General features: G+C 45.0%; 2 protein-coding genes across 2 annotated transcripts in view; one reads left to right on the top strand and one right to left on the bottom strand.

Annotated features, from left to right (window-relative positions):
* Positions 1-18,082, top strand: part of NECAB2 (N-terminal EF-hand calcium binding protein 2) — a 263,854-nt gene extending 245,772 nt beyond the window's left edge. Inside the window, exons 10-13 of the mRNA XM_060253951.1 lie at positions 8,609-8,721; positions 12,604-12,681; positions 16,899-16,990; positions 17,886-18,082. Coding sequence (XP_060109934.1) covers positions 8,609-8,721; positions 12,604-12,681; positions 16,899-16,990; positions 17,886-17,914 — 312 coding nt within the window. The 3' untranslated portion in view covers positions 17,915-18,082. The remainder of the gene's footprint in view (positions 1-8,608; positions 8,722-12,603; positions 12,682-16,898; positions 16,991-17,885) is intronic.
* Positions 18,083-25,947: 7,865 nt separating this feature from the next.
* SLC38A8 (solute carrier family 38 member 8) overlaps positions 25,948-27,695 on the bottom strand; it is a 52,958-nt gene continuing 51,210 nt past the window's right edge. The window contains exon 11 of the mRNA XM_060254017.1: positions 25,948-26,265. Within this exon, the coding sequence (XP_060110000.1) occupies positions 26,163-26,265 (103 nt within the window). The 3' untranslated portion in view covers positions 25,948-26,162. The remainder of the gene's footprint in view (positions 26,266-27,695) is intronic.

Here is a 27,695-nt window from a genome sequence, read left to right as displayed (position 1 = left end):
GAGTAAAGCAGGCGGAAAGCTTAATCAGACTCCCCTTACGGCTGAATCCCTCCGGTTGTCCGTCCCATGCTGTCCCCCCTTCCCAACATGAAATGCTGTCTCAGCCATATGGTCAAACTCAAGCCCATGAGAAAGGAAGCTGCTTGCAATGGAGTGGGAGGTTTTTCATTCGTCCTTATTTTCAGAGCTGATTCTCACACCTCCAAACACACACATTTTCAGATCTATGGAACAGATAACTGATATATGAATCCAGATATGTTTATATATTTCTCTGTATTCTAGATTTGATCTATCCATCTGGTGCATTTTTATCCCACCTTTCCTTTTAAGGAACTCACAGCAACATACGTGTCTCTCTTCACAACAACCTTGTAAGGTAGGATGAAAGAGAGAAAGTAATCAGTTCAAAGTCACCCAGTTAGTTTCAGGACCGAGGTGGGATTTGAACCTGCATCTTCCAGATCCTAGTCCAGCACCTTGACCATTTTAGCGTTTCAGGAAAACTGTTTGCAAAATGCATCCCCTTCCCCTCCATCCCATTTCACATAGCCCTGCTTAGGCGGGAGAGTTGTAACTCAGAATGCTTCGGTCACATTTTATTCAGTTGATTTTATTATAGTCAATGACCAGATCCAACTGACAAGAGCATTATCAGGTACACAGGTATTCAAGTTAAACTCAAAATAGAAATAGAAAATTTAACAAAAAATCTAGACAAAACTACATAGTAGAAAGAGAATAAAATATAAAATACATAAAATAACATCATAATAATCATATTTAAAATTTGAATCTGGAATCTAAAAATCAAGAACTATATAATCCTCATGATGAAACCTAAGTCAAGGCTCAAAAGGGAAGGGCTGATATTTATTGCACACTTCGATCGCCTGTGCACAGATTCTAGCAGTTAGCTTGGTAATAGCTGTTAATAATTTATCTAGGCATATCTGGTTCACCCCTACCACAGGAACTGTCTACAAGAGAAAGAATGGTCTCATGTCAAATTTGTTTATAGAGGAGGCAGCAGGGGGAATGTCCCATTGTTTCCACCTCTGCTAGAGGGCAGGGGCAAATCATTTCAGAATATGCGATTTTCTTATATCTCCCTTCCAAAACGATGGACAGCGTGGCACCACATCTGGTCAGTGTAAAAGCTCTCGTGTAAGGGGGGAAATATAGAATATTAAGATATTGGGCCATCACCATGATGTATCTTGTCGTCTCAGAGGCTCTGAAGCCAGGAGACTTCATTAAGTCTTGCTGGCATTCCAAGTCACAAATCCTTTGCCTAACTGTGAATTTGGTCTGATCCTTTTGTCCATGACAACAGGGTGCCAGGTGAAAGGCCCATTCTTTCAAGGCCTCCTTCAGCCCTGTGAAGCCAGTTCAGCTGGTAAGAATCTTGTGTCCTTTGAGATTAATATGTATCTTAAGTCATTGGGAAGCAGAGGCCAACAGGATCCTCACCTCAGTCCTCATTTGACCCGTTTCGAGATGGAGAAGAGATAAGCCCCATTTACGTGGGTGAGGGAGGTGGGAATGGTCAACCCAGAAGGAATTGGCTTCCTGATTGAGAAGCAAAAGAAGATGGTTTTCATCCTGCCAGCCCTTCCTCTCCATTTTGTCCAATGCCTTTCTTCACTGCAGTCCTGGTCCCAGGCAATGCTTCCTCAAAGCTATGGAGCCCTGTGACCAAAAATTCTACTTTGTGAGCTATTGGCATTAAAGTTGTGAGCTACCGCATAAAGTAGTTTGCTCTGGGGCCAGCCTTCCTGAGCTGAGACAAAAATGTATGAGCTGGAGGTATAAAAACTGTGAGCTAGCTCACACTAACTTAGCTTAGAGGGAACACTGGTCCCAGGTGGCTTTTGGCTTCTACCTTCCCCAGCTCCGCATTTTCGGCAATCAAAAGGGTTCCCCTCCTTCATCTTTTGCCAGCAGAAAAGCCAGTAGGATACAGCTCAGTGATTGTTCTTCTTCTTAAAGATAGAGTAGGAAAAATGTTCTGTAATACATCAACAAGTTTTGCAGTCCAAAAGGAAAGTGAACCACAGTACGCAAAATGGCAAGCTGTGCCCTACATGATGTACCTAAATGTTCTTGTATCCTCATTGCATGCATGTATATAAGAATCAGGATGTAAGAGCATCAAAGAGTCAACCTTTAGTAAGTTCTGGCAAGGGGAAAAGGGATGAAATATGAAACATGCTACTTGTAGTGAAAGTAGGAACATTCTAATTTAAAAAGTATATACAAAAGGCAAGGAGAATGCATTACCATGTACTAGGAAAGGCAGACTGTTCCTGGTTGCTGGTTGTTTTTTTTTAAGGACTACTGGAATGTATAAAATATGATTTAAGTGTAGTTAAATTGTCAGACTAGGATCTAGAAGATTCAGGTTTGAATCCCTACTCTGCTGTGGTAGGTTTCTGTATTACCTTGGGACAGTCATTGGGTACATTCACACACACTCGGCTTTTTTTTTGTAACAGGAACTCCTTTGCATATTAGACCACACACCCCTGATGTAGCCAATGCTCTAAGAGCTTGCAGCGCTGTAATTACAGGGCCTACTGAAAGCTCTTGGAGGATTGGCTAGATCAGGGGTGTGTGGCCTAATAGGCAAAGGAATTCCTGCTACAAAAAAAGCCCCCCAAAAAAACATGTTTTGCAACTGGATTTTTACTGTGTGAAAGAATAGCAAAATCCACTTGCAGACAGTTGCCATGTGAAAGCACTCACCCTCTCTCAAACCTGACCTACTTCACAGTCTCCTTTTAAGGATAAAATGGAGAAGAGGACAATGTAAGTTGCTTTGAGTCTCCAGTGGGGTGAAAAGGCAGGACATAAATACAGTAAATAAATAAACAATTTGGTAACCTCATGTGTGATCTCTGTGGCTAGATTATACCACTGCAGACATCAGGTAGCAGATGGTGTGAATATTTGTGCTCTTTTTCTACTTGAGGATGGGTATTTAACCTGAGGGAACGTTAAAAATACCACCTTGAGTTAAAAAGGAACAACAAATCTTTCTACACTTCCAAAACTAACCTACAAGGGTAAAGTCAAGACTAGACCCTCTCGCTGAGAGGCTATATAATTTTGCTAGTACAGGGAGAGCTTTATAAGGGGGGAGCAGCTTGTTATTCAGACTACCCCCCCCCCTGCAATCTGAAAGTGATACATCCCAGGAACAGATCAGCCTTGCTTGTCCCAGAACATGGATTGCCTTGGCACAACACTTATATATATAACAAATATACTTACAAACAGAATGTAATACAGCATGACAAATACAAATAAAGAATTTTGTGGTTATATGAAACAATTCTTACGGTCTCTATAATGAAGGGGTTTTTTTCCCACCTCTGTATATAGCATTCTTCATAAATTAGGGATGCTAATCTCCAGGTGGGACCTGGGGATTCCCTGGAATTACAGTTCTTCTCCAGACTCCAGAGATCAGTTCCTCTGGAGAAAATGGGTGCTTTGCTTTGGAGGGCAGACTCTGTGGCATTGTACCCCACTGAGGTCTCTGTCCTCTCTAGACTCCATCCCCAAATCTCCAAAGGCTTCCCAACCTGGATCTGGCAGCCTGATAAACCCCCACCACCACCACTACCCTCATCCTCTGGTGGTGGTCAGGGGGGAACTGGCAACTCTCTATCAAGTTTAAAATGGTTGATGTTTATCCAGATGTCTTGTGCACACCAGTAATCAGCTGATTCATGTGTTACTGATCTTTTAAAATATGCCACATTAGGCATAAAAAACAATTGACCATTCTGTTCTAAGCAACTCTACCAAAGAAGGATCTGAATTTTTCCCCAAGAGGTGACAATAACCCTTCAGCAGTAATATTTGTGTTCTTAAGCACAGAATACACAGACCACTGGTATACAGGAAGTAGTTTCCTTTGAGCCAGTGAGACACACTCAGTAGCTCTGGAGCCACATGTGGGTCTTTGTCATGCCACCTGTGGCTTTTCTGAGCGCTGTTCCCAAATGAGCCACCTACCCCATGTTTAAGGAAGGTGGGCAAAGTCTTTGCCTGTTCAGGCTTCTGGTTGGCTAATGGTTGCCACCATAAAACAGCTGCTACTGAAGGATGGCTAAACTCCCTAGGACTGCCAACTCCAGATTGGTAAAGTCATGGTGATTTGGGGATGAAGCCTGGGAAGTGTGGGGTTTGGCAAGGAGGACTTCAGAAGGGTATAATGTCATAGAGTCCACTGTCCAAAGCAGCCATTTTCTCTGTAGACTGCAGATCAGTTGTAATTCTGGGAGATCTCCAGGCCCTGCATGGAGGCTTGCAACTTTAATGTTCCATAAGTTGCAGGCCTCGTGGCAGGGGTGGAAATAAAAAGCCTGTCCTCCCCAGTATCTACAACCCCACCCTTCTCCACAGCTCCTATGCTCTCCTCTCAAGACCCAGAAGACTGCCAGAAAAAGAGCAAGCTGGCCCCAGTGAGGTGGTGGTTTTAGTCCCCTTTCTCAATAGCCAGCTGGATCTCCTTTGGGCACCTTAGCAGCCTCACTCCACTCTCTTACCTGAGCTGCTGTGCCTCATGCTGAGGAGAGAGTGAGAAGACAGATAGGAAAGCCCTTCCCTCATTCCAGATACACAGTCTGGCTAAGATTCAACAGCAGTGAGAAGAGGAAACCCTACATGCTCAGAGGTACTTTCATAATTAAAAACATTATAGTGTGAAGGTCAGGGGTCGTTTTGTAGAAAAAATAGGTGGTGGAGCTCATCTAGGGATTGTTATTTTATTTTTATTTTATTTTATTTTATGATTTTTATTCCGTCCTTCCCAACAAGTGGCTCAGGGCGGCTCACAGCACAAAGTTCCACATAAGTACAATTTAAGCATAAAAACAGTTAAAATAATTAATACATTTAAGACATTTAAGACATTTAAAACATTTAAAACATTTAAAACATTAGGGACAGCAACCTCTATTATAACTACACTTGGTTTCTTGTACCAGCTAGTCATAAGCCAGCCGGAAGAGGGTTGTCTTACAGGCCCTGCGGAACTGGGCAAGGTCCCGCAGGGCCCTCACCTCTTCCGGCAGCTGGTTCCACCAGGAGGGGGCCATAACAGAAAAGGCCCGGTCCCTGGTAGATTTTAAGCGGGCTTCTTTTGGCCCGGGGATAACTAGGAGATTTCGAGTTCCCGATCTCAGTACTCTCTGGGGAACATGTGGGGAGCTGCACCTGCAGCTGCACCTACTATTCAATGGACAAGGAGGTGGAACTCTCAGAAGGAGGAGGTGAAACTCTCAGAAAGGTTCAGGAGCTGCCCTCCTGTGAGCTCCCACTGAATCCGAGGCCTGGTGAAGGTTGTTAATAATATCTCTTGTATGTGTATGTTTGACTGGATGTCTCACAGGATGTACAGTAGTTGTGAATGTGCCCTGACCTGTGTGGCCCAGGCTAGCCCAGTCTTGTCAGATCTTGGAAGCTAAGAAAGGTCAGCCCTGGTTAGTACTTGGATGGGAGGCCACAAAGGAATACCAGGGTTGGGAGGCAGAGGCAGAAAATGGCAAACCACCTCTGTTTGTCTCTTGCCTTGAAACCCTAGGACAGCTGTGATCCATCACCACTGGATGCAAATGTGGCTCTCCATAAGCTGCCGAGCGAGTACAACTGAACCCTCACTGGCCTAACAAAACAATGGTGCTTTCTGCATGAAAGTCTCCCATGATGCTCTTAGGGGTTCAGGGGTGGCTTGTCCTACAGTACAGAGTCAGCCTCCCAGAGGCATTTTCTACTGTTGTCTCCAAACTCATTCTTAGTGACAGAGTTCAGATGCATTTGAAAAAAATGTTAGCTCTTGAGATGGTGGTTTTGCTGTAGTCTTGGAGCTTCTCTCAAAAGGACACGGCAATAGAGTCAGGCAAGACCAGGGACTTGAATTAAGAGCCAGTTTGGTGTAGTGGTTAAGTGCGCGGACTCTTATCTGGGAGAACCGGGTTTGATTCCCCACTCCTCCACTTGCACCTGCTGGAATGGCCTTGGGTCAGCCATAGCTCTGGCAGGGGCTGTCCTTGAAAGGGCAGCTGCTGTGAGAGCCCTCTCCAGCCCCACCCACCTCACAGGGTGTCTGTTGTGGGGGAGGGAGATAAAGGATATTGTGAGCCGCTCTGAGACTCTTCGGAGTGGAGGGCGGGATATAAATCCAATATCTTCTTCTTCTTCTTAGAGCTACAGTGATTAGAGTGTCAGACTAGGATCTGGGAAAACCAGGTTCAACTCCCCACTCTGCCATGGATACTCAGTGGGAGACCTTGGGCTTGTCATACCTTTTCATCCTAGCCTATCTCACAGGGTTGTTGTGAGCTTAAAATGGAGATGGGGAAAATGCTGTTGTAAGCTACCTAGGTCCCCATTGAGGACAAAAGTAGGGTATAAATGAAGCAGATAAACAAACATGACTGACCATCTGTAAAAATCCAAAGACAGCGCAAGCCCTACTGTTTCCAACAGTTCCTCAGATCCTGCTAGTCTGACCGGTGATTAAAGTGAAATCAAGGAAAGCCAGAACAGATATTTTAATATTTTCTTTTAGCCTTGTGTGCTGCAAGAAATTTTAAAAATGCAAACCTTTGGTCACAGAGCAGGATAATTTTGAAGAGGTTTGGTTTGTTGTGTTTCTGTATCACAGCAGTGCACAACCGGGCTCTTAGGAACATTGAAACAAGCAAAATAAATCCTTCAGAAAAACTCTTTGCTGAAAAACTTTTTAAAAGTCTTAAAAACTGCTGTTCAGCACACAGATAACTTGTTTTGAAGGTGCTTCTATTAACTTCTTTTATTTGTGTCTTTTCCTGCAACACACGGGTTCTCCTGGTAAAAAAAAAATCCCCACTGGTGAGAAATTGGGGGGAGGGGAAGGACCAAAAAGTGCAAGTCCCTCAGAGTGCTTATCGCATCTCCTGTAGATTAGGTTTCGATCTGAAAAGCAGTGGAAGGGGGAGACCACAGTTCTTGTTACTAACTCCACTCTGATAGGATTTCTGCAACCATCCCGAAGGAATTACAAACTGAACCCTCTTTCCCCATGGCAACACTGTTTTGGTTTTTTTTAAAGAAAGGTTCAACATTGGAATGCTCTCTGAGGTTGTCTTTATTGGTTGTGCTGCTGTTTGCTTCCAGACATGGGCAAGGTTCAGCGGAGAGATTGCTTTTCTAATCAAATCCTGGTGCTTGTGATTAGAAAAGCAACTGGAGTATGAAAAATGGGGCCTCAAAGTGACTTGCCATCACTCTACAGAAAGGATCCCTGTTCCTTTCCCTCTGCATCTCATTTGGAAACAGGGAAAATGGGTAGTTAGATTTCACAGGGAAGCCTTGGAATGCATCTGCTTTGCTTTTGCAAAAGGGGGAAGTAGCTTTCTAAAACCCAGCTGTGAAGAATGGCTTTTCATTTGTTCCACTTTGTCGCCGCTTGGCATTAAGAGGTGGTCTCTGTGTTTCTTTCCACTTCGTGGCCTGCTGGTGGCAAAAGTTGCCATCAAGTCGCAGCCAATTTATGGCGACCTCATAGTGTTTTCGAGGCAAGAGATGAACAAAGGTGGTTTGCCATTGCCTGCCTGTGTGTAGCAACCTGGGACTTCCTCGGTGATCTCTCATTCAAGTACTAACTGAGGCCAAATAGAAGGATTGTTTTATTTATTTATTTAATTTTTTGCCCGCCTTTCCCTGCACAGCAGGGTCTAGGGTAACAACAGTGGTTAAAACAATACATATAGTTTCTCTTAAAATTCATTCCAGTACAGTTAATACACCAATACATTCCAATACAGCTAATAAATCAAGCAGGCGGCACATAAAATGCAATATAATACATTCTGTCTAGGGAAGGATTGTACATCTTGTTGGCAGTAGATGTTACAACTAATGAAGGGACAGAGAAGGTGGCCGGGGAGGAGCAGGGGAGGCCAGTCCAAATGAAGCTATCATTGCTTCAGCCGTACGCCTGGTGAAACATTTCAGTCTTACAGGCCCTGCGGAACTGCACCATGGATTTCAGAACCTTGGAAAGCTCCTTCTAGATGGAGACTTAAGCAACAGTTTCAATCTTTAGTAGAAAGTTGGAGTCAAGTTGCATCTTTAAGACCGAAGTTGCATCTTTAAGATCAGTTTTATTCAGAATGTAAGCTTTCAATGTGTGCATGCACACTTCTTTAGATGAGAAATCAGGTTCAGTGAGCAGAGCTACATATAGCTAGTAGGCAGTGGTTTAGAATGCAAAATGGTACAAATTTAAAATCCAATGACAGAATAGTAAAATTATCAAATTGAGCAAACCTTTGATCTGGGTAGTATGAGTGTGAGAAACCAATAAAACAGTAACATGTCAAAAAGTGAAAATGTTTTAATCATTGTAAGAAAACTTCAGATGTAAAAAGTGAGATAGTGCAGGGGACACCAGATAATGGACAAGGGTTGATTTGTAGGCAGCAGACCCTACCATCTAACCGTGGCTGTTATGTCCTCCTACCAATGTGGAATCTGATACTTCCAGAGTTCAGCTGCCTTAATATTTCTCTTCTCTTTTGTTTCCTTCCTCTCTTGCCAAACACTACTTCAGTATCTTCTTTTGGTACGAAATGAGATGACCGTTTCCCAGAAGCACATGGGAGAGTTCTGCGGCTCACTTAAGCAGTACTTGAAAAATGTGGCAGGAGAACAGGACTGCTTCCAGTAAGCACAGATTCTATATTTCTGCAGAAAATGTGTGTGAAATTGCCAGCTGGAGGACAGTTTCAGCTCTGAAGTGTGGTTTGTGCAATAGTCAGAGGTAAGACAATTTGTGCAATAATCAGAAGCAGGCCTGAGTTTCCAGAACTACTTATTCACTCCAGTCATTGCAGACATCTTGTGATATATGGAACTGAACAATGAGCAGGCCAAAACAGTTGGTGTTTCTGGGCTGACTGACTGCAACAAGTCTCTAAATTCAGACTTGTGCAAGTTGTTTTGGCCCACAAAGCCAACTCAAAGCAGCCTCCCCAATCTGTGGACCAGGTGGCATGTCTATGTTTATCACTGGACAGCTCTTCGCTTGAAGTGAATCCACTGAAAAACATTGTGTCTGAGATGATGTTTAAGTTGTGACTATGGTGCCAGGTCTATAAATAGCTCATTCACACATGCGAGTCACTACCTGAAGATGTGCTCATGAGGTGATGAATATGCATATCTGTGGCATTTTGAAAGTTGTATTGAAATATTTGCTAGAGGCTCATTCAGGGGAAATGAACTACCCTACTGATGTTAGAAAATGTAAAATATAGGATAATTAAAGTTGCAGTTTTTCAGTTAATATATATGTATATATATCACACACACACAATTGGACCCATTTTGTCCTCCTCTTTCTGGGGGTGAGAAGTTCTGCAGTTCATTCCTCAATGAGATTGTATGGATTGAGTATACTGGGTTGGATCTAACCTGCCCCTTTGGGAGCCTTCTGCTTGCATCAGAGGGGGTAAACTATTTCCTCCAAGTCTCCCTTTCTGCTGCAGTTTCCAACATCCTTTCCAAGGGCCCCAAACCTTCAGAAGCAGCTGGCTGCAGTGAGAGAAGAGAAATGGGAACTATCCATGGCACAAATGGAACTCAGCTTACAGTTCTTTGGAACAATCCCACTGCTTGGCTTTCTCCTTCTCAGGCTTGTTGGAAGTCTACGACAACCTTTGTAAGGCCAGTTTCCTTTGGAGACCAGAGTGCTGCAGAGTGATGGTAACCTTTGCAATGATCTCTAGTTCCATTTAAGTAGAAACAAGCCAGGACTATGTCTGCTGTTACACACCTACGTTGGGAGACTCTGAAAAGGAGTGTCACCTCAAAGCCACATTATCCAACTACCTTTCCTAAGACAGAAATCAAAGCCTTAAGCTTCAACAAGCTTGGGGGGGTGTAATATAAGATTATTCACCAAACCACAGAAATATAAGTATCCAACAATGCACTCCTAAATCAAGTTGCATCCTTCTAAGTGTCAATGGACTTACAAGGGTGTAACCAGGCCTTTTTTTGTAGCAGGAACTCCTTTGCATATTAGGCCACACACCCCTGATGTAGCCAATCCTCCTGGAGCTTACAGTAGGCCCTGTACTAGGAGCCCTGTAAGCTCTTGGAGGATTGGCTACATCAGGGGTGTGTGGCCTAATATGCAAAGGAGTTCCTGCTACAAAAAAGCCTCAAGTGTAACTCTTTTTAGGATTGCACTGCCACATATATATGCAAAAAAGTAATGTTTTAATGACAAAAAAGAGTTCTGGTAAGTATTCATTTCATTCATTTTTAAAAACTGTTTCCACCCTTCTTGAACCTCCTTTCTTTACAACTTTCTATCTTTTGGGCTGGATCCAGACTAAATTTTACACTAATGTGGAGTGGATGTGTAATTTCTGCCAATTTCCCTGGCCTGCTGGAAGTTCCCAATTTACCCCTGCTGCCCTTCCTTGGGAGTCTCCTGTCCCCCAGATGCAGCATTTGGGGAAGATCAGTGAGCTCTAGTGGGAGGCGGTAGGCATGAGTATTCTGCTCTCTTGACAGAAGTACCCCCTGTTAGTGGAAAATGCAGCCTGGATCATCTAACCCATTGCTTTCTTGGACTGGCAAGTCCATTAAGGCTGTGGACTTACTTGGACATGAGTCCCAGGGAACTAAGTAGGACTTACTTATGAGCAAACACGCACAGGATCACACCACATCTCAGCAACAGTAACAGATATTTAATCTAATCTCAACCAGGTTAGCTTGTAGAAATGACCTGTACATGTTATGAAACAATTCTGATTTGTGTCTGTTTTATTCACAGCAGCTATATAAAGAACATGGATGGGTTGCAGCATCCATTATTGATGGACTATTGCACCCATTACAGGATGCATGAAGCTGAGAAGAAAATACAAAAGCTCTTTCCCCCACCCATTAATAGATGGCTGGTTGCCTACAAATAGAATTGGTTCCCTAAATCTAGAAACATATTAGACATATGGAAAAATCGATTTGTGATCTGCTAGAAAAGCATCAGAGCATTTACATTCCTTTAAAAACAATCTGTTCTTTTGTATGATTCATAAAGCAAATCTTTGCTTAGGTATTAAGAACATAAGAGAATATAAGAGAAGCCATGTTGGATCAGGCCAATGGCCCATCCAGTCCAACACTCTGTATCACACAGTGGCCAAAATACACACACACACACACACTGTGGCTAATAGCCACTGACGGACCTCTGCTCCATATGTTTATCCAATCCCCTCTTGAAGCTGGCTATGCTTGTAGCCGCCACCACCTCCTGTGGCAGTGAATTCCACGTGTTAATCACCCTTTGGGTGAAGAAGTACTTCCCTTTATCTACTTAACACAAGATTAGCTAATTATATCCCCACCCCCATCCTCTGCTTGCCCCTAGGAGTACAGGGCAAAAGGTTTCCTCCACTTCTTATGCTGTGTAGCCCATCCCTTGGTCTTGGGTATCATACAGGGGTTGCTTTGCTTTCCAGGATGGGGGGGGGGGGCGGAATCAGCTAGCAGCCAAAACACCAGGTGTATGCAGATTCAAGCTGCAAGAAGCGCTTTCTTATGCTGCAGAGTAAAACTGTGACGAGGACAAGGACCATGTTAAGATTCCTGGTCTGTTTGTGAAGTCCGGCAATCAGAGCCAGCTAGCAAAAGGCTGCTCACTGCAGTTAATGACCCACTTAGTGCTGATTGTAGCCATCAGCCAACAGGTACCGTGATCAACAGAGAGAAAGTGCCTCCTTCAGCTATGGTGTGGCAGAGGTGGTGGCTTTGCAATGCTCCTGCAGTACATCTGGAGCAGAGGTCCATCAGTGGCTATTAGTCACAAGGTATCGATGGAACTCTGTGAGGGAAATTGTTTAAACTTTCCCAGACAATTCAATGGACCACTGGATCACAAAAAGAAATTGAGAGATCTTTAGTATTGAAATATATATATTTAATTTCTAAAGGGACAGGGACACTGGGATGAAAATAATAACACTATAGACTACATCCTTACTCTATCACTAACAAGCTTGGTACTCAGTCAGCTCTCCCCAGATCCAAAACTGCCAACTGCTCTTCTTTAACTGTCATTTTCAACCCTCTGCTTAACATTCCATCAGCTCTCGTCTCATTGGCAGTGAGCCAGATATCCCTTCCTGAGTCAGCTAAACAATACAAACTGGTAAACATATTTAACCCTGTGACTGAACTTAAACATTGCCTAGAGATGCAATATAAATACTCAGAATTCCAACACTGATGGCACCTGGCTTTTTGGCCACTGTGTGACACAGAGTGTTGGACTGGATGAGCCACTGGCCTGATCCAACATGGCTTCTCTTATGTTCTTATAGTCACAACCAGGGGTTGTTTTGTAGAAAAATAAATGGTGGAGCTCATCCAGGGATTGTTATGTAGTTGCACCTACTATTCAATGGACAAGGTGGGAAGGAGGAGGTGGAACTCTCAGAAAGGTTCAGGAGCTGTGCTCCTGTGAGTTCCCGCTGAATGCAAGGCCTGACCACCAGTCTCACTTTTGATTGCTATTCTCTCTTGCAGCGTAACTGCGGTGAGGCTGCCAGACGGAGTCACTTTCATTGTCTACGAGTTCTGGGAGAGCGAGGACGACTGGAAGCGGTAAGGTGGCAAAATCAGACAGCCAAGATGTGGCACAGCAGCCAATGCAGATGCAGAGTTTGTAAAATTACTTTTCAGAGATCCTCGTATTATCCCCAGGAAGAAATGCAAGGGCACCCCGGATTGATGCGTGGCTCCAGCAGCTTTTCACTCTGGCCTCTTTGCTTGGGTGGTGGAGCAAAAGGCAAGAGGCAGCTCAAGGCTTTTTTGCTCTCCCAAAGGCTCTCCTGCAGCACCACAGGAGGAGAGGCTCCATGACTCAATGGTAGCATCTCTGTTTTGCATGCAGAAGATTCCCAGTTTCAGTCCTCAGCATCTCTAGTTAAAGGATCAGGCAGCAGGTGATGTGAAAGACCTCCTCCTGAGACCCTAGAAAGCCACTGCTGGTCTGACTAGGCAATGCTGTCCTCAGTGGATGAAGAGGTCCGATTTTGCAGAAAGCAGCTTCATGTGCATTTTCATGAGTCAAAGGCAAGCTCCAAGGACACAGTTTCTGCAGCCCTCCTTGGAGCCCTGACTGCAGCAAACCAGGTGGGGTGGGCTTGGAGAAAGGAACTAACTGCAGCTTGTTTTACTTCTTTCCTGGGCAATTAACCATAAGCTTGCTACTGTTTGCTCTTTTATTAATATACCTAAAGGATCTCCTCTTACCACGTTCACTATGTGCCCCCTTAGATTCTTCCAGCAGACTCATTCAGTGGTGCCTTCCATCTGCCAGGTTCACACTTCTTTGGCCTTGTTGATTGTGGCTCCAGTTTTATGGACCCGAGTGCCAGACCAGGTGCAGAGATCACCTTCTAGGGTTGCCAGGCTCCAGGTGGGCCTGGATATTTCCCAGATTTACAACTAATCTCCAGACTACATAGGTCAGTTCCCTTGGAGGAAATGACATCTTTGCAGGGTGCACTCCGTGGCATCACATTCTCACTAAGCTCTATAGTTCAGTGGTAGAGCATCTACTTGATATGCAGAAGGTCCCAGGTGCACGAAGCCGATACTCCACTACTGAACTATAGAGCCCCTCCCTTCTCCTTTGCATGACTTAATTGCAATGAAAAATCCCTGATCAGATGTAACACTTAGGGCAGTGGGGCTTGTAAAGTATGGCACTGAATCAAACATACTTTTTCAGAATGACTCTAGTTTGACTCTAGAGAGCTAGTTTGGTGTAGTGGTTAAGTGCGCTGACTCTTATCTGGGAGAACCAGGTTTGATTCCCCACTCCTTCACTTGCAGCTGCTGGAATGGCCTTGGGTCAGCCATAGCTCTCAATGGAGTTGCATTTGAAAGGGCAGCTGCTGTAAAAGCTGTCTCAGCCCCACCTACCTCACAGGGTGTCTGTTGTAGGGAGAGGGGAAGGTAAAGGAGATTGTGACCACTCAGATTCAGAGTATAGGGTGGTATATAAATCCAATATCATCATCTTCATCTTCTTCTTAGACAAATGAAACACTTCTGCACAAGCTTAGGCAGTGGCTAGTGTTGACTGGCTAGCACCCATGTCCCTAAGAACACCCCCTCCCCCCTTTTTAATTCTTAATAAAGGTCATGTTTTTAGACTAATGACAGTGAAGGGCAGACACATAAATGGGCATATGCACATGTGGAAGATTAAGAAACACAAAAAATGCAGGAAATCAGAATGAAACATTCCAGCAGGGGCAAGACTGGCAGCTCCATTTACTGGAAAGTACATTTGTCATTCGGCTTGCAAAACCAGAAAGAAGCTGGCACATTCCACAGCAGTGAGATCTGCTGTAAATTCTGCTCTTCTTTTTAAAAAAGAACTAATTATCTCTCTTCAAGTTTAGACACTGTGCCAAAACTCTCACCCAGCGAGATATCTGAGTGTCTTCAATTCCCTAACAGAGGATTCCTGCCGTCTGCATACACATCCTCCATTCTGCTGGACAGCGCTATTCCTCCATCCCCCTAAAAATCCTGCTCTTCTAGTTGCATCACTTTATGTGCTCCAAGGGAAAATTTAGAAAGCCTCCATTGCTGGGGCCTTACTGGCTCCAACCAACTGCTCAGCAAAACAGCAAGAGGACTGTGCAAGAGGAAGAGGGGGCCACGGCTCAGTGGTGGAGCATCAGCTTGACATTTGGCATGCAGAAGATCCCAGGTTCAGTCTCTAGCAGCTCTAGTTCAAGAGATCAGGTAGTTAGTGATCTGAAAGACCTCTGGCTGAGACCCTGGAGAGTCACTGCCTGTCTGCATAGAACTGACCTTGATATACCATTTGCCTGAGACAGTAAAAGGAAGCATTGTATGTTCATTGTCTCATTTGTTAACGAGGCAAGAAAAGATATTGAAATAAACTGTTTGCAAAATTCCTATAGACAATGTAATGAATAAAAAATCCAGATGTGAAGAGACCATGTTCTCAGTGACTGCAGTAGTAAGTGTACTTTTGTCCTGAAAAAAAATATTAAGGAAGGGTTAACCCAGGGGTGTCAAACATGCAGCCTGGGAGCTGAGAGGGCTCCTATCAGGCTGGCTGTTATCTGCTTCCTTCTCCCTCTCTCTTGCTTCCTTCAGCATCACAGCTTGCTTTGCCAGGCTTGCTCAATCACACAGGAGCTACAGAACAAAGCCTCTGTTTTCTCCATTGGCTGAGGCTCTTCCCTTGGGGAGGAAGGGGGGAGGAATAGCTTGCTTTGCCAGGCTCTCTCAATTGGATGAGTCTCCTTTCCTTCCTGGTCCCCTGGGGAAGGAAGGAAAGAGCCAGTGTTTGGTGTAGTGGTTAAGTGTGTGGGCTCTTATCTGGGAGAACCGGGTTTGATTCCCCACTCCTCCACTTGCACCTGCTGGCATGGCCTTGGGTCAGTCATAGCTCTGGCAGAGGTTGTCCTTGAAAGGGCAGCTGCTGTGAGAGCCCTCTCCAGCCCCACCCACCTCACAGGGTGTCTGTTGTGGGGGAGGAAGGTAAAGGAGATTGTGAGCCGCTCTGAGACTCTTCGGAGTGGAGGGCGGGATATAAATCCAATATCATCATCATCATCTTCCTTTGCTCAGTTCCCTGGATCGCATGAGAGAGATACAAAGAAAATACCTTTAAAACCAATGAGTGCTAATGTTTTCAGCATGTTTTATTTTAAGCTTTTAAAAAATCTTTGTGTGTCCTTTTAAAAGTTTATATCTGCTACCTGGTATTACATTTTATGGCACCTATGGCCTGGCTCAACAAGGTCTTATTTATGTCAGATAACAAATGAGTACGACACCCCTGGGTTAGCCAATTTGCATAAATTATTCAACAAATTTGCATGATTTATTCTGGCTTTCTAGATCTAGTGTATTTTGTTCTGGGATTGGGAAGAGAAAGCAATTGAAACCTAAATCATCAGACACTTTTTTGGCTAGTGAGGTTTCAGCTGGCATTTCACAATGGTGAGAGCCAGAATCTGGCTCCTTTTTCAAAGAAGAAACACGGTGTCCTCAGTATTCTGAATTCCGTGTCTGATATCACCTGCTGCAGGCATCACACACTCATGGGCCCACATCCAGCCCTACACACACCAAGTAACTAGCTCCTGGAAATCTACTTTCCTGTCCCTGCCAGAATGAATTTTCTGTAGCTTCAGTGGAAGAACAAAGACAATCATGGTCTCAATCAAAAGAACAGCCCTGCTGGCTCAGACCAATGGTCCATCTAGGCCACCATCCTAGCCTCACAAAGTGACCAGTTAGTTACTGTGGAGGACCAACAAGAAGGCATGGAGGCTAAGGCCTCACCTTGATGTTGCCATGGTGATTCAGCCAGCTCTGAACACCAGTGCCAGGAGAAGCTTCTTCCATTCCTACTAGTAAAATCCATTTGAGACAATTCCTTATTTCATTTTACGATCCTGAAATTCATCTGTAAAAATTACTCAAAACCTATAGCACAGAGCAGGGCAGACATTTTAAAACCCCTAAACCTGAATGGAATATATCTGTTCCCTAAATCAGTTTATTTTACAGGAAACTGGGGAAGTGTGGAATGCACTGAGACTTTTGACTCTATCATGTAAGGAGGATGTTTACCTTAAAAGACAAGTTGTGAAATCTGGAGGCCATCTTGTTCAGATAAAAGTCTGCCCATGGGTCCACTTGTAAACTCAACCTCTCATTGGTCCACTTGTAAACTCAACCTGAATGGCTGCCATCCATCAGGAGCCCCCTGAGGCTGGCATCGAGTCAACAGGCTGCTTCTTTTCTTTTCTCATTTCCAGGCACCTGCAGACTCCCGCTTGCAAAAGCTTCCAGCACGTGAAGGTGGACACGCTGACTCAGCCGGAAGCAGTCTCCAGTGTGTCTGTGCCAGGTACAAATCTGGGAACTCTGGCAAAGCCCACAGAGGGTGGGTGACCACCACGGTATTTGACGACTCATTTGAGGATGAGAGACACAGGGGACGGGATTTTCAGGGAAACTGTCAGTCGCTAGGCACTCATGCTCCGCATTGCTTCATAGTCCAGGAACAACTGTAGATTCTGCAATTCCTTTCCCCAGCCTGTTAATATAGCCCACTGGAGAACCAAGATCTGAACTGCATCCCAAATAGATGTTCCCTATTGGTAACCAAGATGCTCCCCAACAAGACACTGTGGGGTAATTTGGAGTTGGGAAAATAGCAGATAGGAGGCTCAGACAACCCTCTTGCCCCCTTGCTTTATCCCAGATCCAAGTGGAGGTGCCCTGTGTAACTACTGGCAACAGCACATTATTTTACAGGAGCCCACAAAGGGTCATTTAAAGCAGCTCCTCTGCCAAAAAAAAAAAATGTTGCTTCCTAGATAGTAGGCATAGATGAAAAATGGCCACATGTGCCCTGACCTGTATAGCCCAGGCAAGCCTGATCTTGTCAGGCCTCAGAAGCTAAGCGGGGTCGACTCTGGCAAGTACTTGGATGGGAAACCTCCTTGGAATACCAGCAATTGGGAGGCAGAAGCAGCTTTATTCAGCCACTTCTCTGAGTATCTTCCATGCCCCAGTAGGGATCAGTCACCAGAGGTTGCCATGACTTCCAGGTGCGAGTGCACACACACACAAACATACACATGCACGCATAACTACAAAAATATTCCCACCCAAAAAAAAAGAAAGAAAAAGAAAAAAAATTGTCCATATATGCTGATGGGGTTGAGTCAGTAGTTTGCTCCTGAGTGTAACAGTGTCCTTCTAAGACATCTGTGGCCTCTCTCCCTTTCTTTTGACAGCTGCTTGGTGCACCCTCAACAGAGACTGACTGTGAGAAGACGGAAGAGGAAGGGGGAGGCTGGTGTCGTCTTCTCCACCCACCCCAGAGTGCTTGGCAGCGCTTGCCCCTCTTTTGCTGAGAACAAAAAACAAATCCTGTCTTTTCTAATGACTTTGTTACAGGTGTCGTCTTTTTCAATACATTTCTACCTGGAAATGTTATTTGCTTGCTGTTTGAAGTGAAGGAAAAAACAGATCTCTCAAGGCCAAGTCTTCTGGCCAGTTAGACACACAGTTCATCAGCCCAGATTCACAAGAACAGCCAGTGCTCTGGTTGGGTCCGTTCTTGACCACAAACCTGAAGGGCAACACCAAGCCAATCTTTGCAATGGGCACAAAAAAATGCTGTATATTTGGGGATCAATGGAGGAATGCCCCTGGATGGGCATCTGTATTCTAGGAGACTTTTTTCAGGAAAGAAAAAATCCTATCCAAGTACCCAAAACCACTCTCACCTCTCCCCCCCCCCCCGCCCACACACACATAGGGATCTCAGGTTAGATTGTAAATTCTTCAGGGCAGAACATTTCAGGGCTATCAACCCAGCACTTGGCAAATAACCCAAGCAAAGCAGTAATTTTTGCAGGCTCACTTTTCTCTAAACAAAGGGCGATTTCACACATGAGCCTGGACTAGGGTTGCAACCTCCAAGTGGTGGCTGGAGATCTCCCAAGATTATTACTGATCTCCAGGAGAAAATGGCTGCTCTGGAAGGTGGACTTTATGACATTATACCCGATAGAAGAGCCTACCCTCCCTCCTCAGGCCCCATCCCCAGAATCTCTAGGTATTTCCCAACCTGGAGCTGGCAACCCTAGCTTGGACAAAGGAGAGAGTCTGCTGCTACTCAGACAGCTGAAGAGAACCCTGCACTGAGACGTTTCCAACAAACCTACTTGCCCAATGCACACTGGCCACGTGCAGGGCCAGCCAGACCTTCCAAATACATATGATGTTCGTAAGTTCATGTTTTCTTCTCTCTCTCTCTCTCTCTCTCACACACACACGTCCTGTTGGGTGAAGGAAGGGTAACTGCTTAAGCCAATCCCTTCCAGCCATTTTTCCTGCTCTAAAGCATGTTTCAAAGCAGCTTTGAATTTTAAAAAGAATACACACAAGGGGAATACTACAGGCAACTGGCATCCTAGGTGATACCCCAGCACGACACCCATTTGATTCTTTGACATCTTTATCCCTAAAGCAAAAAGCCAGTCCTGATTTTCCTCCACCACTTGAGCAGGGGATGATTCAGGAGAGTGTAAGAGGCAATAACTTTGCATCTGCAAAGAGCACCCATTTCGAAACAGCTGCCTGTGTCATAGAAAGACACTTGATTTGGGACATTCCAACTCTGTACGATAGGTCCCACCGTCCCAGCATCCCCTAGCAGCCATTTTGTAGTGGTGGCGGCAATTACTTGCTTTCAAAATTCTAGAAGTGTTCACAGGCTTAATAAGATGGGAGGGTGCCTACAATTGCCCCCCAAGAGATTTTATGTAGACATTTAAACATAATTTGTGGAAAGATGTTCTTTTTAGTTTAAAAAAAACCCAAAGGCCCCACTTCACCTAGACATAGTCTCAGGCTAGTGCCAAGGTATACCATATAAGCCTCTTGCTACAGAAGGTGAGCTTGTGCCAGAACAACGAACCATCATTTTCTTTCTTTTTGTTACTAACCCACAAGAACAGACTGCAGGTTTGAGCTGCAAGCAAGACAGGAACAGTTAGCTTTCCACCCTTCCTGCTGCCCCAGCAGATCACGACTCTGACCCTTTGGGAACCGGCAGTATCCAGAATCACAGTTGCCAATAGCAACCTGAAGAGAAGCAGAAACTGGCCCATCACCAATAGAGCTGGGTGGAGGGGGTGGTCTTACCACCATTACAGACAACCTTGCTTGCAAGGCCCTTCATGTCCCCAGTATACCACTTGTGCCAAGACAATTGGCAAAATGTACAATTGGGGGGCTGCTGAGTACAGAGTGAGGCACAGGCTTGCTACTCTAGAGCTGCTGCATCAACTAGCTGGTTTAGGGTTGCCAACCTCCAGCTGGCATCTGGAGATCTCTTGCTATTACAGCTGATGCCCAGACAACCACAATCAGTTCCCATGGAGAAAATGGTTGTTTGGAGGGTAGACTCTGGCATTATACTCTGCTGAGGTCCCCCCCTCACACACAAACAAAACCCTGCCCTCTCCAGGCTCCATTCCTGAAATCTCCAAGTATTTTCCAACCCAGAGCAGGCAACCTTAAAAGTTCTGTCTTACCACCCTTTGGAGAACGGGCCCCTAAAACTGCCTTCTTAAAACACACAGAGAGTGGTGGACCCACAGCTGGCATCATCTTTTGACACCAGTTTACAGTAAAAAGACCGCATTCTCAGAGCAGGTAACTGGGAGCCAAAGCCAGCACTCATTTACCACTTCCTCCCAGGCATTTCTCAACCAGGCACATTTTCCAGACTCAGAACCAACCTGTAAGGAAGAAACAGGGCCGGCGTGCCTGCTAGGCAACCTTAGGTTCTTAGGCATACACTTTTGCTTACTGCTTCTCTGCTGGGAAGAAAGGAGCCCTCCAGGCTGTTTCACTATTACAGTATGGTTACTGTTGAATGAGACACCTGGGCCAGGTGCCATCTTATGGGTTCTGTTCTTTGATTGGTCAGGGGGGGAGTCACGTATGAGGAGAGGAAATGGCCATGTGAGCTTAAAGCAGAAGACCAGCACAGCAAATCAACAAACCAAGAGCAGCGGGCAGGATGAGTGCATGAGCATTAAGGACAGTCAGCCTCAGGGTTCCATAGCTGAAAGCCCCAGTGATATAACCTAAAATGGTGAGAGAAAGAGGTGCATTATGGAACTTCCTCTGCTTCCTGTACCAAAGCCACTAGGAAGGAATTATGGACCAAATTATGTCAAAATGTCAGGCACAAGAAAGGCATGCTTAGATATCCTAAATACAGCAGCAGTATATCTCTTTGGAATATACAGCCAATGTTCCATATAACCTCCCCAAGGCCTAATAATGGTCAGTCTGTAATATGCTTGTACCTTTCCTTTCTGCAATGAAAATTCTGAAAAAGGGGCTGGTAGTGTTCAGTTTGCATTACTGGAACTCATGCCTTGTTCTGCATCGCTTGGAGAGGCAGAGAAAGAGGCCAGAGGAAAACCACAGACAAACCGGCATACCAGTTAGGGTTGCCAACCTTTAGGTAGGGCTTGATCTCCTGGAATTACAGCTGATCTCCAGACTACTGAGATCAGTTCCCCCAGAGAAAATGGCTACTTTAGAAAGTAGATTCTATGACATTTTACTCAGCTGAGGTCCCCGCCCTCTCTTAACCCTGTCCTCCCCGCAGCTCCATCCCCAAATCTCCAGGATTTTCCCAACCTGGATTTGGTAGCTCTAGGAATGATCCTTCTCTTTCTTCAGGCAACCAGAGAAACTTTATGTCTGCAAAGGGAGAGGGGTGGGATCTAATTTTGCAGCATTTTTGACAAATAAAAATGAGCACAAATGTACATGGGTGTCAAACTGTCAGCCTAGAGTTGCAGATATTCCCTTTGAGTGCCTTTGCATCATGCGCCAGCTCAAGTTACTTGGTCATGTTCTGCAGCAATGCACTTGTTCCCAAGTTTCATTTCCTTAACAGAAGTCACTAGCACAGGAAGTCACAGGAGAAAAAAGGGGGAGGGGCTAGAGATTTTAGTTTTTAAAAAATCAAAGTTGGGAACTAGTGCATTGTTAAAACATTCTAACACTGTACTGATCTAGCCATTACAGATTTTTTTTTCTAAAGCTTGAAAAAAACCCCTCTGGTGGACAGTGACGAGCATAAGGTTCAAGGTCAAGAAAATGGCACGAAAGCGTGTAGGACTTGCCAAAATGTGCATCTTCCTATCCACATTGCCGAAGATCCAAAGGTGCTTTGATGGCCATCTTTCCAAAAAGATTGTACCAAACAGATCTAACCAATATCACAGCAAAGCATGGAGAAAACACAGAACAATGTCTACTTTTTGTGTGGATGCTTCTGAAAATGCTGTAAGGAAGCCAAGGCAGAGAAAAACCTCCATGTGGAAACAGCCTGGGGACCTTTGAGAGAAGGGAAGAAGACACGACCACCTTTTCAGAAGTCCCAAGGTATAGCTACACTATGCGTAGCATCCAGTTTTCTAATACCATGTTAACTGTCATGGTTCCCTCCCATCCTGCAGAAGAATCCTGGGAATAATGGCTCAGTGATGGTCTTCACAGCATTGCTCCACACTACAGAGAAAAAACTCAATAGCCCAAGCTACACCGGAAGAGCTAAAAGCAATTTATGTCTATAGCACAGTGACATCCATAGAATTCCTTCTCTTCATTTCAGACTATTTTCCTCTCTATCCCTAACTTACCTATGCCTTTTGGTTCCTCCATTTCCTTCACTTTAGTGCCAGTGCATGAATAATAATAATTAAAAAATTAAGCCTCGATGTAACTTAGAGATGCCTTTTTGCTGTAGAGAGTAGCACTGTTACTTTACCAAGTTCTGTGCATTTTTAACAAGTTTCTCAGAGGAGGACTGAAGCAGGCCACACTTTCTTTGGGCAGTAGCGCTTGTTCGTCATCTACGGTTTTGACTGTAACCTTTATAGTTTACCTGTACTGTTTTAGAAACAAGATGGCATCGCTCTTCAGTAGCACACGGCAGGATGTCGATATTGTAGCCGATATGTAAGCAATTTTGAATAAAAAAACCCAATATGCTATTGTCTAACTATGACTTCAGATAACCAAATAAAATTTAACATGGAACCGTTTGGGCTTCTTGAGTTTCCATATCTCCATTCATAGTGTAAACATGGAGGTTCCTTACACAGAGTCAAGCCACTGGCCTATCAAGGCTGGTATGGTCTCCTCTGAATGGCAGCAGCTCTTCAGGGTCTCCGTCAGAGATATTTCACATCACCTACCATTGGATGACCTGGGCTAGCCAGATCTCATTAGATCTTAGAAGCAGGGCCACACTTGCTTAATATTTGGATCATAGAATCACAGAGTCGGAAGGGACCATACAGGCCATCTAGTAGCAAGTGATCTGAAAGACCTCTGGCTGAGACCCTGGATTGCTCTCTCAAAGTATTTATTTATTTTATTCGATTTATATCCCTCCATCCTCGCAAAAGCAGGCTCAGGGCGGCTTACACACTCATGTAAATACACGGAACATAAAACCACATTAAGGTATTAAAAACTTAAAAATCCAACTGTTTCAAGCGCTATAATGATCTTTGAATTTTTCTGTTCTGTTGCTCCAGCGTGGGGTTCTATACAGAAAGACCAACCTCAGGTTCATGTTATTTATTATTTCTGTCAATTTGTAGTCCGCCCTTTCCCATGGTGGGATCAGGGCGGATTCTGACATAGTAAACCATTAAAACTAACAATAAGCAATCTGACAGATAAATAGTAAAACAATCAAACAGTTAAAACAGATTAAAAGATTAAAAATAAAACAGTTAAGCCACAGCTCAGAGTTAGTTCAAGGCAGCATGGATGGTGATTCAGTCATGGAAGGTGTGGACATATCAAGGCATACTTGTCCCAGCCTAGGTGGTCCAGTTGGTTCAAAGTGGTCCAGTTGTTTCGAAGTCCGTTGTAGCCTGTGATCTTAATTTACAAATGCTTGGTGGAAGAGCACAGTTTTGCAGGCCCTGCGGAACTGTGGGAGCTCTTGCAGGGCCCTAACCTCCTCAGGGAGCTCATTCCACCCACTTGGGGTTTGAAGGGCTGGCACTTAAGAGGAGGGCAGGAAGCTATTCCTGTTGCCAGCAAAGGAGAGGACTCGCAATAATGGGTTTAAATTAAGGGAGGGAAGGTACAGGCCGGATATTAAGTAATACTTTTTTTTACAGTCAGACTTATTCAACAGTGGAATCAGCTACCAAGGTGGGTAGTGAGCTCCCCCTCACTGGCAGTCTTTAAGCAGCAGCTGGATAAACACTTGTCAGGGATGCTGTAATCTGATCCTGCATTGAGCAGAGGGAACTCTTGAACTAGAGCTGCTGGGAACTGAACCTGGGATCTTCTGCAAGCCAAATGCCAAGCAGATACTCTGCCACTGAGCCATGGCCCCTGCCTGGAGGTGAAGCCAGCTCCTCTTGCTGTTTTGCTGGACCATCGATCCCCTGCTTTTGGTTGGAGCCAATAAAGCCCCAGCAATGGATACTTTCTTTTAAAAAATTTTCTTTGGAGCACATGAAGTGATGCAACTAGGAAAGCAGGACTTGTAGTGGGGAGGAGGAATAGTGCCATCCAGCAGAGTGGATGATGTATCTGCAGATGGCAGGAATCCTCTGTAGGGAACTGACACTCTCAGACAACCCGCTGGATGAGAGTTTTGGCACGGTGTCTAAACTTGAAGAGAGCTTATTATTATTGCCTATTATATGCTCTCCTCTAAGTGACGGCCCTTCAAATATTTCAAGAGAGCAATCATGTCCCCCCTCAACCTCCTCTTCTCCAGACTGAACATTCACAAGTCTCTCAGCATTTCCTTATAGAGCTTGGTCACCAGTCCCCTGATCATCCTTTTTGCTCTCCTCGGCACCCACTCTATTCTGTCCACCTCCTTTTTGGAGTGAGGCCTCCAGAACTGCACACAACACTCCAGGTGCGGCCCAACCAATGCAATGTACAGTGGGACAATGACATCTTGTAATCTGGATTAGAAGAGCAGGCAGGCAGCCAGCCACCAGGAGTTGCCACACCCCCAGCAGCCCTCGTTAACACCTGGAGAAGCCCATGCCACCCTTTCTCCACTTCTTATGTGATTCTGGGTGGTGAGTGGGCTTGCTGCCTTTTGACTGTGGAGGGGGGGTGGCCAAGGAGAGCCCCAGGTGAGCAAGGCCTGCTTGGGCTGGCTGGAACTCTAGCCAGCCCAAGCAGGCCTTGCTCGCCCAGGACTCTTCCTTTCTTGTGTCAGGTTGCTTTTGGCTGGTAGTGAGAGCAGTATATGCTAATTAATTATGTTAATGAGCTCCACCACCTATTTTTCTACAAAACGACTCCTGGGAAGAAGCCTTTGTGTTCTGCCACTGCCAGTCCTGGGAACCAACTCCCAAGTCTCCAGGTACTGTACTGAACATTAGCATTATTATCCGGGATGGTCCATGGAAGCAGGCAAGAGACCCCATCGTGGTTACCGCCCTGCTGCTCAGCAATCACCCCACCTCAAAGCTGGTTCTGCCATTTCACCAGCAACAAGCAGCTCAGCCCCTTAGCACCCATGTTTGATTGACTGATTTTATTTGATTGATATCCTGTCCTCCTCTGCAAGTCGGCTCAGGGCAGGTTGAGGACAATACAATTGTAGCGTGCACATCAAGGGCAAGCAGTATGCAAGAACTGATTTTGGATTTGGACACAGAAAGACAGGCAACTGGCGCGCAGGTCAGCACCAGCAGAGCTGGGTGTTTTCAGGTTGATGGACGTGCTTCTTAGCCATGGCTCTTTTTGTGAAAAAGGGAAGGCAGAGAAAATTGCTTGAACTTCAAGCATTCTAAAAGGTGCTCTAAAAACAAGATTCATTATGCATTATTCAGTACAACCAGCCCAAAAAAAAAATTGCTCTGGGAGCGGAGAGGTCTCAGTAGGCGCCTCGGGAGAGAGGATCTCCAAGCCTCAATTTCGTGCACAATGCACAGAAAACTCAAAGCCCATTTAAAATAACCCTAAGAGAGGTGGCAGAAATGGAGAACAGAGGGAGCAAGAAATAATGAGAGACACTTTTAATGGGAAGCAAAGAACCATCCCTCTGATGTGCCATGTAATTAGATGCCAGTTTGTCAAGCAGCATTGGGGGGGGGGGGGAATACCACCTTCTCATTAAGAAGAGATGGGAGGATTCTGCCGCAGTGATTCATCTCTCTGGCATGGAACAGGTAAGAGCATTTGCCAACCAGAAAGGGTTGCTTATTGAGCAGCTTAACAGGAACGAAACATGCAGAAATCCAGTATGTGAAAAAGCAAGACTCACTTGTGTAAATTTTTATTTATATAAACAAATGTTAGAAATATTTTTTTTTAAAAAAGAGCATTGTTTAAGTTCTGCTCAGCCAGTAACCACTGCAAAAAAATACCTGTCTGAGTTACTCAGAAACCTTTGGCAGGATTAGTCAACCTGCAAGAACGGAGTCCATTTTCCACCCAAGGCTGCTAACCTTACAACTGTCTCCAACTTGATGCTGCTAGAGTTTATGCATCAGTTCCATGATGGCGATAGTTGTGCTTTGTCCAAAGATGAATGCACCACACAGGACAGTGATGATACCCCAGATGATCAGGAAGGACCTGTGGGCAGGTGGAACAAGACATGGAATTGTACTGGTTTGCTGAGGACAGTTCTCAGGACATATCGAAGGTTTGCTATTTAGGACAATGATTACTACATACTACAATATTTACTACAAACTAGAATAATAGCAGCAGTTACAACAGACAGGGTGCTGTACTTTCTACATCTTGTAACCAAGCATGGATGGAGTTTCTTCAACTAGCGCAAGACCAAGACACACACACACACCAGGTCTGGGTTCCCTGAACCTAAGCTTTCACGCCTGTCAAATTCAGGTCAGGATACCTACATTAAATATAGAATTTCAGATGACCAGGGGCTATTTCACTGGAAGAGACTGGGAGAGCTCAGGGGTCATTTTGTAGAAAAATAGGTGGTGGAGCTCATCCAGGATTGTTATGCAGCTGCACCTACTATTCGATGGACAAGGTGGGAAGGAGGAGGTGAAACTCTCAGAAAGGTTCAGGAGCTGTGCTCTTGTGAGCTCCCGCTGAATCTGAGGCCTGGGAGAGCTAAATATCACCAGTACTCAAGACAATGCAGTTTGCCAGTCAGTTCTGCAGTGCTGACCATACATTAAGCAGATTGGAAGAGGAGGAGGAGGAGGAAGATTTAAATCCCACCTTCACTCAAGAGTCTCAGAGCAGTTTACAATCTCCTTCCCTTCCTCCTCCCATAACAGACACCCTGGGAGGTAGGTGGAGCTGAGAGAGCTCTGAGAGAACAGCTCTTGAGAGAACTATGGCTGGCCCAAGGACACCCAGCTGGTTGCATGTGGAGGAGTGGAGAATCAAACCCAATTGTCCCAGTTAGGGTCCGCCACTCTTAACCACTACACCAAGCTGGAGAACTTTGTGAGTAGGTGCTTCAGTCATGCCCCGACCTGGATGGCCCAGGCTGCCCTGATATTGTCAGCTCTCAGAAGCAAAGCAGGGCTGCCCTTGATAAGAATATTGATGGGAGAACCCTAAGGCATGCCAAGGTTGCTACACAGAGGCAGGCAATGGCAAACCCACCTCTGTAAGTCTCTTCTCGTGAAACAGGGGTGTCAAATTCATTTGTTATGAGGGTCGAATCTGACAAAAATGAGACCTTGTTGGGCCGAGCCATGTTGGGTTGGGCCGGGCCATGTGTGTACCTATTTATGATTAGGTAGTAGAGATATAAACTTTATAAAGGACACAGACAAACACAAAGATTTTTTTTTTAAACCTTATATATCCTTAAAACACTAGCACTAGGTTTTAAAGGTACTTTCTTTGTATTTCTCCCATGGGATCCAGGGAACTGGGCCAAGGAAGTTCTGGCTATTTCTTTCCTTCCTCAGGGAACCAGGAAGAGGAGGAGCCTCAGCCGACAGAAGGAAGAGAGACTTGGCTCAGTAGCTCTATTGTGTGATTGAGAGAGCCTGGCAAAGCAAGCTGTT

Source organism: Heteronotia binoei, chromosome 14 (genome assembly GCF_032191835.1).
Source record: "Heteronotia binoei isolate CCM8104 ecotype False Entrance Well chromosome 14, APGP_CSIRO_Hbin_v1, whole genome shotgun sequence".
In the NCBI taxonomy this organism is placed as follows: domain Eukaryota; kingdom Metazoa; phylum Chordata; class Lepidosauria; order Squamata; family Gekkonidae; genus Heteronotia; species Heteronotia binoei.
This window is presented reverse-complemented; position numbering and strand designations above follow the sequence as displayed.